The sequence below is a fragment of the Macrobrachium rosenbergii genome, chromosome 55 (genome assembly GCF_040412425.1).
Source record: "Macrobrachium rosenbergii isolate ZJJX-2024 chromosome 55, ASM4041242v1, whole genome shotgun sequence".
In the NCBI taxonomy this organism is placed as follows: Eukaryota; Metazoa; Arthropoda; class Malacostraca; order Decapoda; family Palaemonidae; genus Macrobrachium; species Macrobrachium rosenbergii.
In genome coordinates this window covers 9,706,663-9,724,772 of record NC_089795.1, presented here as the reverse complement: position 1 = coordinate 9,724,772, position 18,110 = coordinate 9,706,663, and the positions used below count along the sequence as shown (strand labels likewise).

The following is an 18,110-nucleotide window of genomic DNA, read 5'->3' as shown; positions in this document are numbered from 1 at the left end:
AGAAAGAAAAAAAAAAACAGGGTACATTCATATTAATACGACCTCCTGGGCATCGAGCACAGTCCCCCTGGTAGACGTTTCGTCTTCCACAGTTAAAATCCGACCTTACAAATTCTTAGGTGCGGAGAGTAATGTTATGACCATATCATTTGTAACGCCTCTTCTATTACCTTCATTTTTACACTCAGAAACAATTATTCTTCTCTCACATTCTATCAACATCTTTTCCTTTCTCCCTTCCTCTCTTCTTCTTCTTCTTCTTCTCTCTCACTAAAAAAAATTTAAGACTTATTGCCCTCTCTCTCTCTCTCTCTCTCTCTCTCTCTCTCTCTCTCTCTCTCTTAAAAACCACTGAGGTTAGAGGGCTGCAAATTGGTGTGGTGGTCATCCACCCTCCAGTCATCAAACATACCAAATTGCAGCCCTCTAGCCTCAGTAGTTTTTATTTTATTTAAGATTAAAGTTAGCTAATAATCGTGCGTCTGGCAACGATATAGGACAGGCCACCACCGGGTCATGGTTAAAGTATCATGGGCCGCGGCTCATACAGCATTATACCGAGACCACCGAAAGATAGATTCTTTTTCCGTGGCCTTGATTATACGCTGTAGCGGCTGTACAGAAAACTTGATCTCGGCGCATTTTTTACTTGTTTATACGCGGTTATAGTAATGTATATCTCTTAAGAAAATTCAAATTTTTAAGGAATTCCTTTTTCCCCTCAACATCAATTTCTTGAGAGGGAGGAGAGAGAGAGAGAGAGAGAGAGAGAGAGAGAGAGAGAGAGAGAGAGAGAAACAGGGTGCATTTACATTAATAAATTTTATTGGTTAACAGATTTAGACGAGATAGGGACCAACTGGACAAAAGCATGAATTTTTGTGCCTGTAATTTTTAGACTACCTACTCCTGATATGAGACCGGTGCCATGAAATTTATCCAGTGGAACACCCTTTTTTTTCCACATATATTCGCGACATGTTTATCGAAAACGTACACGGTAAAATCCTAATGATAGCGTTGCCTGATGTAGATCCAATAACTTTAACATCTTTGTTGTAGCCTATTCACATTATTTAAGTTCTATAATATAAAAGGTAGAACGTTTTATTTAAAATCTGAAGTGTGAGATGGCCAATTTTGAAGTTCAAAAAAAAAAGAAAAAAATCCACCATTGCTAAAAACATACGTACTGCATCATGCTGTTGTGGGCATGTTTTTGGCATACATTTTGTCAGTCATTTTAGCTGGGAAAGGTGAATGAGTGATTGACTGTCGTGGTGTTAGACTAAAATTCTATTAACAGGTGTGACAGAAGATTTAGAAAGATTGACTGGGATATATGCGTGATATGCCATACCAATGAAAATGAAAAACTAAGGTGCCCTCTGAATACTTTCGGTGGTGACAATTCACAAGCTCATAGACAATGTGAAGGCATTTAGACAGCTAGGTAGGTTACCAGTAGAACTGAATTTTGATGAGCACATCACAGCTGAAGACTTAAGTAGTTTTTTTTTTTTTTTTTTTACATTTTTTCCACCGCATTTACCGGCATTTTAGCAGCATTGAGCGAAAAATTGTTGCAAAATTTCTGTATGACTTTTTTTTAGGTGGAAGTGAGAAATATACTTTACTTTCCTGCTAAAATACACATTATCTACGATAAAAACTGGCTCTCTCTCTCAAAAAATCTAATATCAGGGTAAATACGTATCTATGTATTTCAGGACCGCCCTGCGATATCGTTCTGTGAGCGACATTGAGCGACAAGTTGTCGTACAATGTCTGTGTGGCTTGCCAATTCTGGATAGTAAAAACTGAGAAATTTCCTTCAGTGTCCTACTAAAACTACCCATTTTCTACGATAAGGGCTCGTTCGTTCTCTAAAAAATATCTGACAAAATATCAGAAAAAGTAAATATGTATCTATGTATCTCGATATTTTGAACTCGTTATCACAGATGTACCATGCCAACTAGTATACATATAATATTTTATGCTTCTTGGCGTATTTTTACTGCGTATTTTCGGAAATATGAAATTATATAAGTAGGTAACAGTTCCAAACAGCACGTCGGATTTTACCAACAAACGATTCTGGAGTTATGTCAGTGGTTCTGTTTCAAGCAATTCAAGCGATGTACCAACGCTTTGTGACGCATTTCCTTTTCGGATTTTCGTACCGTGTTGTGCATTCACGCAATTCCAATGCCGTAAGCAAGAGAAGGGCAGAATCTCCCTTATGAGGGAGAAATGTGAACGACTGCGTCTCCTAAGTTGTTGCAAGAGAGGAACATAGCAAAGGGAATTGTCTCGCCTGCTGGTAGAGCAACAACACCAGAACGCCCATCTGTAAGTAAGGGATTCGTTTTCCTGTATTCGTGGTATTCTAATTAGTGATTACTATTTTTCATGATATTATAATAATTATATAAGAAAACAAAACTTGATTTTACTGCAGTGAGTTGTCGTCTGACTCGTGACTTGTGTAGGTTTGGTTGTTCAGCGTTTGATTACTTTATCCTCTCAGTATTTTGTTGATTTGCCTCCAATGCCTGAACGGACAACATGTACAGTGGTAGCGTATATAGGTTATGTAGAAAATTTATATTTATAGCATATATTTTTATAGGTTGTGAAGAAAACTTTAGGGGTGAGTGTAAAACGATGAGAACAAAATCTTTCCTAGCATACCATGTCCTGGCCTAACCTCATTTGGGCATCAGTGCGAAAAAAAAATTCGCACTGATAGCATATAGCCTACTATTTTTTATAAGTAGGGAACAGTTCCAAACAGTTCCAACCTGATAGCATATAGCCTACTACTTTTTATAAGTAGCATATACTATTTTTTATAGGTTTTGGAGAAAACATTATATTGATAGCATATATTAAAGAATTTTTGTTATGAAAAACTATAGGCTATAATGCCACACCTACATATTCTTTGTATATATACTCTTGTGACACATCATGTGTCCATATTTTACCAGTGGACAGGGGCACAGAAGGAAGTGTTCAAAATATATGGTTGCAACGTTCAAATTAATGTTTTATGGGCATTTTTATCTTCACACACACACACACACACACATATATATATATATATATATATATATATATATATATATATATATATATATATATATATATATATATATATATATATATATATATATATATATATATATATATATATAAGCTTTTATTTTTAAAAGAACCAAGTTTTGAGAAAATGGTAATAGAAAAAAATTTATGCTTATTTTATAATAACTAAGAAACTGACAGTTAGAAGGCTGATTTTTGCACAAAAACTATTTTGTCATATAAGAAATATGCCCAGAAATTTTTAATATAATCAAATGAATAGAAATGTGCTCTCTCTTGACTCATAAGTTACCTAACATTTGCATATATATACATACACACACACATTTTATATATATATATATATATATATATATATATATATATATATATATGACATTTTTTTATCACCGTGATTTATATACAATCATGAAGCTACAAATGTCGCTTAATATCAAATCCACGCTGCCTCGGGAATATCCCCGATGGGGAATTATCACCGAAGGGGAATTTATAACTGATAAATGGACGGCTCAGTGTGTGATAATTCCCCATCGGGGATATTCCTGAGGCAGTGGATTTGATATTAAGCGACATTTGTGTCATGATTGGATACATATATATATATATATATATATATATATATATATATATATATATATATATATATATATATTACATATAAATATATACAGTATATATACAGTATATATATTATATAAAATACATATGTATATATATCACATTTACATATACATATACATATATATATATATATATATATATATATATATATATATATATATATATATATATATATATATATATATATATATATATATATATATATATTTATAATGTATGTGATATATATACATATATATACATATAAATAAAGATAAAATCCACGAAGGAAACGGAAACACTGGAGTGCTATGAGGCCTTTCGACACCCGTCCTTTACTTAGCAGACTGAAGAAATATAAAAGTAAGTTTACAAAGAAAACTTATATAAATGACAGATGGGGATTATAAAGGAAACATGTGTACCTGGAATCCAACACAATTGAAGAATTAGTAGAACTGCCAAAACAGGGTTAAATATTTAAGAGGTTTTACAAAGGATTAGGATCAACCGTTCAGAAGCAGGGACAGGACAATTAAAAGATTATACAAGGTCGTGACTGACCACCCAAAAAATATTAGTACGACAAAATAATTCTCTTTTTTGTAAACAATAATAATTGTTGCAAGATGAACATTTTTACAAATAAAAAATTATATTAAACGTACGGACACATAGAAAATATATATCAAGTAACTAACTTGTAATTAAGCCAGAGGGGATGCTGACACTGATCAAAGCTGCTCTAAAATGTGATTATGGAGATGCTAGCATCCTCGCCAGAGCTGCAAAGATTTGCCAGGAGGACATTTTTGAGTAACCCTGAAAGCAGATGTTGATCTTGTCTGATGATTGTACATTGCAGCACTGCGCAGAGAATCAGACATCAGCACTTTCTTCATGTGTGAAAATCACCCTACCCTCCATCTATTTCTGATAGCGGAAGACTGCACCTGGGGAAAAAAAGTGATCTCTTGACCTGCTTCAATCAAGTAAAATAGAGAGAGCTGTTAAATCCCCCTGATACAGAGGAACTGGAAGACCTGAATGTGCTTGCATGCCCAGAGGAAGCAGGTGAAGTGGCAGAGGCCCTTCATGTGCACCCAAAAGTTCTCACTTCATTAAAAACAGCAAATGAGACAGGACCTCCAAGAAAATTTGGCGCCAAAGTTCTAGATGGAACTGCTGTTCTTCACTTTCTCTCAACATCGGGAATAGCAAAATTTGAGACTATGCTAGGAAGGTTTTCCTCCCATTCCTCAGAAACCAACTAGATAGTGCCAAGTGCCTGGATATGGTGTGGGGCACGTACAAGAAAAACAGCATCAAAGAAACAACGAGAAAAAAGAGAGGGAAAGGAGTATGCAGAAAGGTTGAAGCACGCAGTAAGACTCCTGGCAAATGGCAAGACTTACAAATGAGATCAAGCACTCTGCTTCCCTCTGACAAAGAAGCCATCATCACGTCCAATGATGCAGCCGTGTGAAGAGGATCAGACCATCGGGTAGCTCACTGTGACCATGGGGAGGCTGACTACAGAATGGTCTATCATATGCAATATGACATAGAGAATGGCCACACCACATGTTTGATACAAACACTGATGTCATTGGCATCCTCACTGGGAAGTACTACCAATTTTGCACTGTTTGCCCGGCAGTTGATATTTGGGTTGCATTTGGTGTTGGAAGTTCAGCTACATCGACACTGATACACTTGCCTAGGGTCTAGGAAAAGACAAATCCATTGCCTTACCAGCTTTTCATAGCGTTACAGGCTGTGACTCAGTATCTTCCTTCTTTGGAAGAGGAAAACGGCATTCCTGGGAGGCATGGAAGTGCTCTCCAGAGGTGACAGATGCCTTCAGACAAATGGCAGAGAGTCCATTTCGTGAGCTAGAACTAGAAGATTCATGCTTCAGACCTGTGGAACGGTACACGGTGGTTGTGTATGACGAGACTAGCCAAGTGACCTCAGTCAACGAGGCACAGAAGGAAATGTTCTGTCAGAGAAGCAAATCAATGGAATCCATCCCGCCTAAACAGAGAGTACTTTTGGAGCACTCAAAGCATGCTGCTTATCAGACTGGAACCTGAGCCACCTGTGACATTTCACTGCAGCATTCACCCTCTCTAGAAGGCTGGGGATTGGACACTGAAGAAAGAGAGCAAGTCTTGGAATCCAGTGTGGACAACAATGCCAGTGGCGTCAAAAGCTTGTTGTGAGTTACTGAAATGTTGCTGCCAATGGGAAAAGGGTTGTAGTGGAAGATGTGCTTGCAAGAAACAACAGTGGAAATGTGACAAATGAACATGTTTAGTGACACTTGTAGTGAATGTATGTAAGGCTTCTGAGGAGATAGTTATTATTGGAATGTGGCTAATCATTTTACAGTTCGGTGTAAGTTGACACTGTTCTGATTTATCTTTATATATTTTCTTGTAGTTTTGGACAGAAAAAAGAGCACCATCGCCATTCTCTCTTTATCGCCCATTTGGTGTATGTTAATTTTATGTCTTTGACTTTGAACATTTAGGTTTCAAGTTCAGAGACTGTACTTATGTCGTGTGGACTCCCATTTACTGAACTAATTATTAAAAAAAAAAAAATTCAGAAGCTCAGAATGTAGCTGGATATCGCAGCATAGGACCCGACCTGAAGCAAACATCAAGTACACGGGTAAATTGTCACCTGACACCGAACAAACCATCAGAATTCTTGGCACCGGTCTTGGGAAAGTTTAAAATGGCGTACAGAATTGATCCTCAAACTTTGGTACTTTTGTACAGTCGGTCCCCACCAGATCCTCTGCAGCCCCCACTGTTACAATGACGTACGAGGGAGTGACAATTTACCTATGACTTTTGTTTTACCTGCGCTATTTTCATTCGTGGATATACAGTAATCGTACTTTAGAAATATACTTGGGAAATGTGCACATTCAGACATACACACTGTTCCCTTTCTCTTTGTTTTTAATTTTTTTTTTTCCTGTATCTATTTTGAAATTCTTAACCGTGTCCCTAACCTTGGCTTCAGACTCCACGGATTCCGCTCCAGAATGATTATCTCGGCATTATACGAGACGTTAACCACTACGCCGCCCACCTGCTTATTCTCTCTCTCTCTCTCTCTCTCTCTCTCTCTCTCTCTCTCTCTCTCTCTCTCTCTCTCTCTCCTTCTTCTTCTTCTTCTTCTTCTTCTTCTTCTTCTTCTTCTTCTTCTTCTCTCTCTCTATTTGAGTTCCTTCCCTCTCGCAGTGTTTGGAAAAAAAGAACATAAAGCCCGCGTTCATGAGATAGACGTGGCTATATCCGTCTCTTAGCCTCATAAACCATGAATTTGGAATTGTCACTTAAAAACCTGGAAAACCCTCGTGAATAAAATTGACGATTAATAGCGTTTTTTCCCCGCGACTTTTTTTTTTTTTACCTGGTTTCGAAATAACCAAAACTCCGGGCCCATCTTTGATTTTAATATGGAAACTGAAATTCGAGCAATTTATTCTCAGAATGATATCTTGTGTTTAGACGGGATGGCAAATTTATAGAAAAACATGGATTGGTTCATCATAACTTAAGATAAAATTCCTGTCAACGTTTTATAAGCGTAATTACGTGCACGGTTGTTAAACAAAGCGCTTTATGTCGCGGTAAAAATAAAAGACCAATGTTAGCAGCCACTGCACCTCAGGGTCAAACTCGGGGCATTTGGAAAGAAAAGATATATCTCGGTCGTCCCTTTCTGCACTGAATTAAGCACTCTCCTGTATTCTGAAACGTGTTTTGCGTCAATCATTAAAATGTTTATTTATTATTTATTCTTTACCTTTCCTTCCAAACCATGCATCCATAGCATCCTTCACATTACCCCTCTGTTGATTTGCTCACTTGTTCTTCTTAGCACCCTCGTATGCCTCATAAAAGTTTTTTCCATGTACTTTGAAACGTTTTATTTTAGTGTTTCATAACAAGATCTTGACCGTACGCCTACCGCCTTTACCAGAGCTTCGTCCACCCTAGGTAAGAAGCCACTGGAGTTCAGTTTCCAAACAGGACCTGAGCATCAGACGTCAGGTCATATGCTAGTATGCTTCCATTCTTCATCCTCAATTTTTTTGCATGCATTATCAAACTTACACTAACCCCTCTACACTTACATGACTCACATTATATCACATCTGTTTTTTTACATCGTTTACTCTGTTCGTTTAATTCCCTTTGTAACAACATCTTGGTCTCTCCTTGATTGTTATTCATATTCACCCTTCTTCGTTCATTATCCTCCTTCCTTGTGTGCCTCAGTCTGTTTTTGACTACCCCTCCATCTGCCCATATACCTCTCCATGAAATCTGTCTTGAAATCACACCTCACATAATGTATTTTTTTTTTTATTCTCTCCTTGTACAGTCTAATGACCATAATCATTCCCGGCAAAACGATGAGCCCTATTCGTGAAATTCACATAGGCCTACTTCTACACTTTCACGTCTAACCGAGTTTTTTCGTACATTTTTTTCGAATGTGCTCTTCCTGATTTCTTATCAGACACTTGATTATATTTAGAGTCTCGATTTTTTCCCCTAAATATGCGTGAACATGAAAAAAAAGTGTCGTTCAATAAATCGGTTACAACCACAGATGACAGAGCAAAAAGATACAGCGACAGAACTCGACAAATCAAATTGCCTAAGTTAAGTAGACCTTAGTTTAACCATACCACTGAGCTGATTAACAGCTCTCCTAGAGAGGGCTGGCCCGAAGGATTAGACTTATTTTACCTGGCTGAGAACCAATTGGTAATGACATACCACATATGAAAGAGAGATTTATACCATTAAAAACTGTAAAACATACATTTGTTTACAAAACATACACATTTGCCTTCAAAACTTATAAATTTGCCTACATAAACATGTACATTTGCCTACAAAACATATAAATTTGCCTACAAAACGTATATATTTGCCTACAAAATATATACAGTTGTCTAAAACACAAATACATTTCCTGCAAAACATAGATATTTACCTACAAAACAGACAGTTTTGCCTATATAAAACATTATATTTACATACAAAACATAGACATTTACCTAAAAACAGACATTTGCCTACAAAACATACATTTACCTACAAAACAGACACATTTACCTACAAAACATACACTTTGCCGCCAAAACATAGATATTTATCTACAGAACACTTACATTTATCTTTAAAACATAGACATTTGCCTACAAAACATAGACATATGCCTACGAAGCATATACATTTACCTACAAAACAGATACATTTACCTACAAAACATATAAATTTCCCTCCAAAACATTTACATTTACCTACAAAACAAATACATTTATCTACAAAACAAATACATTTGCGTACAAAACATATACATTTACCTAAAAACATAGACATTTTCCTATAAAACATATACATTTACCTATAAAACACATACATTTACCTGCAAAACAAATACATTTACCTACATAAATAGACATTTGTATACAAAACATTCACATTTGCCTACAAAACATATATATTAACCTATATAACACATACATTTAACCACAAATCACATACATTGGCTACATAACATATACCTTTGCCTCCAAAAAATATACATTTACCTACAAAACACATACATTTACCTATAAAACACATATTTACCTATAAAACATTGACATTTACCTACAGAACATATTTGCCTACAAAACATACATTTGCCTACAAAAGATATACACTTGCCTACAAAATTATACATTTGCCTACAAAACATACACATTTGCCTGTGAAAGCTACACATTTCCCCACAAAACATACACATTTGCCTATGAAACATATACATTTGCCTACAAAACAAATATATTTGCCTACAAAACGTAGATATTTACCTACAAAAGAGACATTTGCCTATAAAAGACACATTTACCTCCAAAACATAGACATTTACCTACAAAACATAGACATTTACCTAGAAAACAGATACATTTACCTACAAAACACGTTTAACTATAAACCATAGACATTTGCCTCCAAAACATACACATTTACCTAAAACATACACATTTACCTATAAAACATAGACATTTGCCTACCAAACATATACATTTACCTACAAAACATAAACATTTGCCTACAAAACATGTACATTTACCTATAAAACATAGACATTTGCCTACCAAACATATACATTTACCTACAAAACATAAACATTTGCCTACAAAACATGTACATTTACCTATAAAACATAGACATTTACCCACAAAACTTAGACATTTGCCTACAAAATATATACATGTACCTACAAAACAGATATATTTTCCATCTTCGTGAGTTGCCATGGATACATTAGATATAATCTCTTGGAATGTTTTTGGCCTCTTTCGGAACATTCCTCCCCTAAACATGTTCTGCAAAAACTTCAAAGGCATCATTGCATTGCAAGAAACGCTTCTCTGGCCTCATGACCTTTCCATCTGCGATTCAGTGCTTGAAGACTTTAGAGCTTTCTCTACCTCGTCGATGCAAGTTACAGATCACATCGAAGCCAGTCGCCCGAAAGGGGGCCTTTCTTTCCTGTGGCACAGATCGCTAGACAATATGGTGAATGTGTTGACCTATAGAAGTGATAGATTGCTGGGGCTTCAAGTGACAGTAGGGGACTCTAAGATCCTAATAATTAATGTTCATATGCCCTGGGGAAAGAACGATAATTGTGATCAATACTGCATGATCCTAGGTGAGTTACACAGCATTATTCACAATTCTACTGCTGATCATATTTGTATAATTGGGGACCTTAATTCTCACCTCACAAAACAATTTTATAACAAACTTACTCGCTTCTGTCTAAATCACGCTCTCCGAATTAACGAAGTAATGCTCCTCCCTCCCTCCTCCTACACCTGTGTACAAAATAGAACGGACACAATTACAACCTCCTGGCTGGACCACTGCATCACGTCCCCTCAACTTCATGATTCTGTTGTGACCTGCAACATTTGCTACGATCTTGCAATGGGCTGTGATCACCTCCCCTTACAGGTATCATTCAGTACCCCATCCCTCCCTACTGTGAACGCCCTAACTGATCACCCACCTGCTGTTAACTGGGACTTCAAAAACCAACAGAAAACCAGATCCTCTAGGGAAACCACGGAAACCAGGCTGCAGTCAAGAGTTCAACAGGTAGACACCTTACTGTGCACTAACCCAGAATGTAGAAACGATCAGCACAGGAGAGATCTGAAAGAATTCTATTCGAATGTAATTTCCGCTGTGCTTACCTCCGGCAGGGATATCTTTAGATCTCGTCAAGGCAACTCTCATAGTGTACCTGTATGGAATGACTTGGTTAAAGATCTATATACACATTCACGAGAAATTTTTTATTGCGGAGGCAAAATGGTAGCCCGAGAGAAGGACACTTTACACTGCTAATGAGGCAGGTGAGAGCGCAGTTCAGACTTGCCCTTAAGCACTGCAGACTGAATGAAAAACAGCTAAGAGCTGATGCAATGTCTAGAAAATTAGAATCTGGCGATTACCCTTGTCTTTGGAAAGACGTTCAATCCCCAAATCCCAAAACTAAAAAGCTATCACAGAGAGTGCGAGATGCCGTCGGTGACGAGGCTATCGCAAGAATGTGGGGCGATCATTTCAGCACTATCCTGAACCACATAAACGATCAAGACTCCCGAAGGGATGTAGATAACCTCCTTACTACCTGCTGAAGCTTTCAAATTCTGCCATCCGATAATTTACATTTTGCTAGCTGCTCTATTCAGTGCATGCATAATTCACTAATTTCTCCCAGACTCCCCAAGCTAAAGGTTGTAGCTGAACGTGGTAATTATCGCCCGATTGCAATTACTACAACTGCGTCGAAGATACTTGAGTCCGTTCTTCTACTGGGACTTCTCCCTGTCACGGGCAGATGCAATAATGATGAAATATATTGAAAAAGAAATATCTCTTTTCCAAGACGTGACTGCTTTCTGTGTTTGCTCACCAGTCAGTTACTGTTGTCAACGCGTCGTGGACAATGAGCGATTCGATGAAAACCCTTTCTTGTGGAAACGACACGACGTGGTATCTCATGCCATGCCTTTGTAACATGGCGTAATATTCGATCCACATTGCATCAGAAAATTTGATTTGGAATCTTCTATGGCGTGACCGGAAAGGGGCGGTTATTAGGAACAAATCATTGTGCAGAAAATCAAAAAACTCCTTATATGGGAATGACGATTGTCTGTCGTCATTAGCTCCGCCCACACAGTGGTATATAAGCTTCCAGAAGAGACTTCCCGAGACAGAGATATAGACAGACAGAGACAGAGAGGGCACTCTGAGGTCGGACAAAGCAAGGTTCTGACGGGAGTACTGTATCCCCTTCAGATAACTCTTACTCTTCTCCATAAAATCTTGTCCTGCCTGAAACGAAGAGAAGCAGCCAACCCTTCCTGCTTGTGATGAGCAGTCCCTAAGCCCTCCATGTTCGAGACGAGGTGAAGCAGCGAGCCTACATACCAGTGACGAAGAAAGTGGTCAGCCCTTCCTGCTTGTGTGGAGGAGTAGTCGCTAAGCCCTTCCTGCCTGTAGCGAGGACGAGACTTCAGCCGTTCCTGCCCTCCATTTGCGCAATCTCCAGATTCTTGGACAAACAGCATTTGCTGCCTCATCTTAAAGACCTCTTTTTGTGACGTCTACGAGCCTGCGGTCATCGTACCAGCAACATCTCTGCTGAGTTCCCAGCCGCCCTTCTGTGACGCCTTCAAGCCTGAGGTCATCGTGCCAGCATCATCTCTTCAGCTGAAACCCCAGCCATGAAAGGATAACTCACCAACTCACCATTTAAGTATTAAGATTGCTCTACCTTGCAACCTGTTCCCCTATCTATAACTGCTTAGGTTTATTTTGTTTAGTGTTACGTTGAATGAGAGCCAAGGGGAAACAACATTTCATTTTCTTTGTAAGTAAGGTTGTAAATAAATGTGTTGTAGTGTTGTGAAAGTTTCTTTTTATGTTCACGTCCCATATTTCAATTGCTGGTGTTGAAACGTACTAGTTCATCGTTGGACGGGTGGGTATCATTCTCAGCTAGCACTCTGCTGGCCCGCGTTTGAGTCTCCAACCGGCCAGTGAAGAATTAGAGGAATTTATTTCTGGTGATAGAAATTCATTTCTTGTTGTAATGTGGTTCGGATTCCAGAATAAGCTGTAGGTCCCATTGCTTGGTTCGGAGCCATGTAAAATAAATCTAATCCTTTGGGCCAGCCCTAGGAGAGCTGTTAATCAGCTCAGTGGCCTGGTTATACTAAGGTATACATAACTTTGAAACATTGTTGTTTAGAGTTTGAAAGAACCTGGAAAGACCCGGATCGTGACACTCCCCTTTCTACACACTATTGACAACCAGTTCGACTTTAAAGCAAACCACTCAACCGACACCTGCATCTACATCTTGAAAGAATTGCTGAACTTTACCTATCATCGGCTTATCCTGTTTGCCTATGTTTTGTAGATGTGAGAAAATCATTTGACAGAGTAAACTGCCTGAAGCTGCACAAACGAGGCACTCCTCTATATCTAATTGGCATTTTATGTTGTTGGTTCTCCACGAGACTTATCAGTGTTGTCCAGAATGACATCCTGAGACGCCTCACAAACGCTCCTCGCTATCACTCCGCCACACGGATGTTCATAAAAAACCGCCTGGATAATTTGAAAATCATTGTGAGGTGAACAATGTCCAGTCTGATCACCCGACTGAGAAACAGCAGCAATTCGCTCATACAAAGCATCCTAAGCAGTGAGGCTTCAAGAAGATCTAAATTGTGGGAAAGATGGGATAATGAGGCGTCTGTTCCATAAATGTCTTATTCTCTATTTTTGCAATTATGAAGTGTCATCTCCAGACACTGTCATTATTATTATTATTATTATTATTATTATTATTATTATTATTATTATTATTATTATTATTATTATTATATTTTTACGTTCCTTGTTATTATTGGTATTTTTCTTGTTTTATTATTACTGTGATTAAAAACATTGTAGAGTTTTGCAATTTTCAATTTTCGTATTCAGTTCTCTGACCTGACTTCTTTAAGCACCTAAAGTCCTTAGTTGGAAATTAATCGCCTGTATTTTAAATTTTATAATTATTATTATATATATATATATATTAATATATATATATATATATATATATATATATATATATATATATATATATATATATATATATATTATATATATATATTTACTATTATTCCCATAAAATTACTGTCATTACAGTTATTATGAATTCTATTTTTTCTACTTTTCAGTAACTGTATGGATAATGCCGATTATTATTTTTATCATGTTATCTTTTGTATCTAGATTGTGTGTATTGTATTTGTATATTCCATGTTTATGGCCCTGAGTTGAAATAAAGGATATTGATTAAAGCTCCCAACTCCCTAGCACTAACTTCTGAAATCGCGGGGAGTACATTGAGAAATTGCTCTTCGCTTCTTTTAAGAGAAGTCTCTGCCAAAGGACATGAATAGACTTCAACATCGAACTGGACATATGTCTTTAGCCAAAATCATGTTGTTATTTAAATCGTTTTTAACCTCAGTACATAAGTCAAGAACTGACGGCGTGTAAGGCTTTAGAAATGAATAAGCAAAAGCATCTGCAGGGCTAAATTTGCCAATCCGATATTCAACTCTAACGTTTAACGTTTGCGTTCCTAATTCTGAGTAGATTTTCCTTTGAAAGAAACAAAGATGTATCACTGAAAGGCTTCACCTGTGGGATTAACATCCTTCATAACAGGTCACTTAATAAGTATTCCACCGTAGCCAAGTAAGCAGTCGTTTTTATTGCTTTTTAGGCTGGAGTGAATTTATAGAACCTACTGGTCACTCTTTACCAGATACGTAAGGTGAGGGTGCGTCTATTCCAGTTCTAATAAGGACCTCTGAATTCAACAGGTATATATGTATGCATGAGCAGCAACAGACTTTTATACTTTTCGTGGTCAGCTCGGCAAGTGACCTCGTTCTTGATACTCTGGATGCGGGTTCGAACCCTGCTACCGGACATCAGAATTACTTTATATATCTTGCATTTGGATCTCAGACTTTATAGTGACGAGTGCACCCAAAAAGTGTGCAGAATTCGAGAAGAGGGCATTGTGGAGAAAACATATATAAACATATATAAATAAAGATAAAATCCACGAAGGAAAGGGAAACACTGGAGTGCTGGAGGCCTTTCGACTGTCTTGTCGTCGTCCTTTACATAGCAGACTGCTAAGTAAAGGACGACAAGACAGTCGAAAGGCCTCGCAGCACTCCAGTGTTCCTCTTTCCTCGTGGATTTTATACTTATATATATATTCATCACGTTCCATATTTTCGTGATTCAGTTATATATATATATATATATATATATATATATATATATATATATATATATATATATATATATATATATATATATATAGAGAGAGAGAGAGAGAGAGAGAGAGAGAGAGAGAGAGAGAGAGAGAGAGAGAGAGAGAGAGAGAAAGTTAATAATGAAAATTAAAATTGAAAGCGCCATTCATATCTAAGGTTACTTTAACATGGAGACCACTGAGCTTGTTATGTTGGTTCCTTAGTGCAATGGTAACCAGAAGCACTCAGGCCCTACGATATTTCCATTTGTGTTCTTGAATATATGTTGACAATTCCTTCAATCAGTTTTAATTATATTTTTGAGTAAAATATAATTAAGAGCTGATGTAAGAGGGAACTTGAAAGATGTTTGAGTACTTTTTCACTCCAACTACCAAACTCTTAAGCATTTTGTCAGCAGCCCCAGTTTACCATTTCTGAAAATCATAAAACTTTCTTACTTTGGCAAAATTACTGTAAATCGCTTATTTTTCAGAGACGTCTATATTTCTCTAGAAAGTAAGCATCCTACAGGTGGTAGTTCATGAATGTACGCGTAATACTGCTGCATAAGTTAAAGTACGTATAAACAGGTTTCAGTGAGATTTTTTACCTAACCTCACAATAGGATAATAAGAAAAAACTAAAAATTTTGGGAGAACTAAACATTTTTCAACTGGTGAAAAATGGTGCTCCTACCTTGTTCCCATTTAGGGACCGTCATGGCCTGCATTCGGTGTCATTCGAAAATGAAACTTACCCATATTATCTATATAAAAAAAACACAGTCCGATGATTTTGGTCTAATTCTAGCATTGCTCCATTGCAACTGCTCTTTCACAGATAAGGATGGATCTGTTGTAACGTCAGACTTTGAATTTTTTGTGGACATACTAAACACCTTTTAGGTTCAAGGCCTGCTGAGTTATTAGGTGAAGGCACCTCGACCACTGCTGCAATGCCAGACAAAACTTCCTTGCTAATGCTAAAGATCATATTTCTAGTGAGGAAATATACCACCTCCAGTACGGGCTCCGTGTTCTAACACCTCAGTGTCTGTGCAAGTGAACATAGTTTGTTGTGTTTCTTGACTGTCTGTTACATTTCTGTTACATTGAACTCTTCTTACCTAAATCTTTTTTTTAATTACATTCATAGACGATAGCCTATAACTAAATTGCTTTTGACCTACATACAACAATAAGTTACAAGTGTACCTAATCTTAACTATCATACGAATATGCTCCCAGTTATAAAAGCACAAATGTTCCGAGGATGATGATCGTTGAACTCAGACACAGGGAAATTTATGGCTTCATTTGTCCCAGTATTCATTTTCTTGGTGCATCTAATCATTTCTTCCGCCATGTGAGATATTTTTCCACTAATGTTTTTTGTTGTTAAAACAGAAGAATTAAAAATTCATTTTAATTTTTAATGCTGTGATGAGTAATTTTGTACCCCTCTCAGACAACTTGGCAAGTAACAGCGAATCTTTCTCCTATCTTTTATTGGAAGAAAGAGAGAGAGAGAGATGTAGCTAAAATGTACTCAACTTTAATGAGTACCATTAGTAATTCATGTACATTACTGTGTAAGGCAATATCCTGAAAGAAGCAGGAAGAACTGTAAACTAACTTCAGGCTAAGATGCACTGTACATTGCCGCACAACAATAATCCGAAGCCACTAACATTATCTCCCCTTTTCAAATCATGCTCTCCTGAAGCTACAAATCAGGAATGCCGGCAACTCAGAAGCCAGTCTACTCTTAGAAGATGTCGTGTCACGCGAGATGAAGGACTGCTCTCTCTTGGTAGCATTTGATGGACACCATTCCTTGATACCTCTGGCTGCGCCACTCATCAGGCATCACCCGAAAGGTTTAGGTTTACTGGACTTTACTGATCCCAGTGTTGCTGGGACTCTCTTAAAGGTACGAGGGTTTATGTCGGATTTTTCCATTATTTTGCCTTTTGCTTCTTATTTCTTTTTTCCTTTTCCTTTATTTTTCTTCGTTTAGCATTCAGTTGTCTCTGATCCTTCCTTCTGTGTACCATTTGTAACTAAATTCCACATTGAATCGATTCTCTCCTTGTTTATTGTCACAGATATCCTTGGTTCATGTCGTTTTTCCTTTTTCGTAAGTTTAAGGCTAGAGCATCACTGGAAAATAATTCTTTAATTTAGTATAAGGGATGAAGTAATTATTATTATTATTATTATTATTATTATTATTATTATTATTATTATTATTATTATTATTATTATTATTATTATTATTATTATTATTATTATTATTATTATTATTATTCAAAAGATGAAAGCTATTCATATGGAACAAGCCCACAGGGGCCATTGATCTGAAATTGAAATTCAAGCTTCCAAAGAATATGGTCTTCATTTGAAAGAAGTATCAGAAGGGAACAGGAAATAAAGTAGAGAAGGTCAATTATAGGAGAAAAAAAAATAGATAAAAATGCAATTAAACCAATAAAATTCAAGAATTGTTTTAGGTTGGTAAAACACTGCATCTTCGCTTGAACTTTTGCAGTTCCAGTTGCACAGCATTCTCAGGGAGACTGTTCCACAGCCCAGCGGAACTGAGATGTTCAACAGTGAGGCACATTTACCACATATTGGCGCCATAATTACATTTTTCATTTCATCACTGTTTTAATGATAAATTTGAATAAAATTTTATTAGATGGGGGGGATATATTGAAGGTTTTTACTATACTGCAGTACAAGTAAGTTTTTTATTTCTTTTATTATTGCTCTAACTTGGCTTTTTTGCAACTTCTGCTTCTTCATCTAACAGAACATCAGGATTTCTTAAGTTCTTGCCTATATTCTATAATTGTATCTATGCCATCATCAATATGTTAATAGTACATTCATTTATCGATTTTAAAAACAACTTTGTAGACACTCTTCTTCACGTCCATGTGTGG

General features: G+C 36.9%; 1 protein-coding gene across 1 annotated transcript in view; it reads left to right on the top strand.

Annotated features, from left to right (window-relative positions):
* LOC136835728 (uncharacterized) overlaps positions 1–18,110 on the top strand; it is a 102,918-nt gene that overhangs the window by 9,301 nt on the left and 75,507 nt on the right. Inside the window, exon 4 of the mRNA XM_067099590.1 lies at positions 2,636–2,656. Coding sequence (XP_066955691.1) covers positions 2,636–2,656 — 21 coding nt within the window. The remainder of the gene's footprint in view (positions 1–2,635; positions 2,657–18,110) is intronic.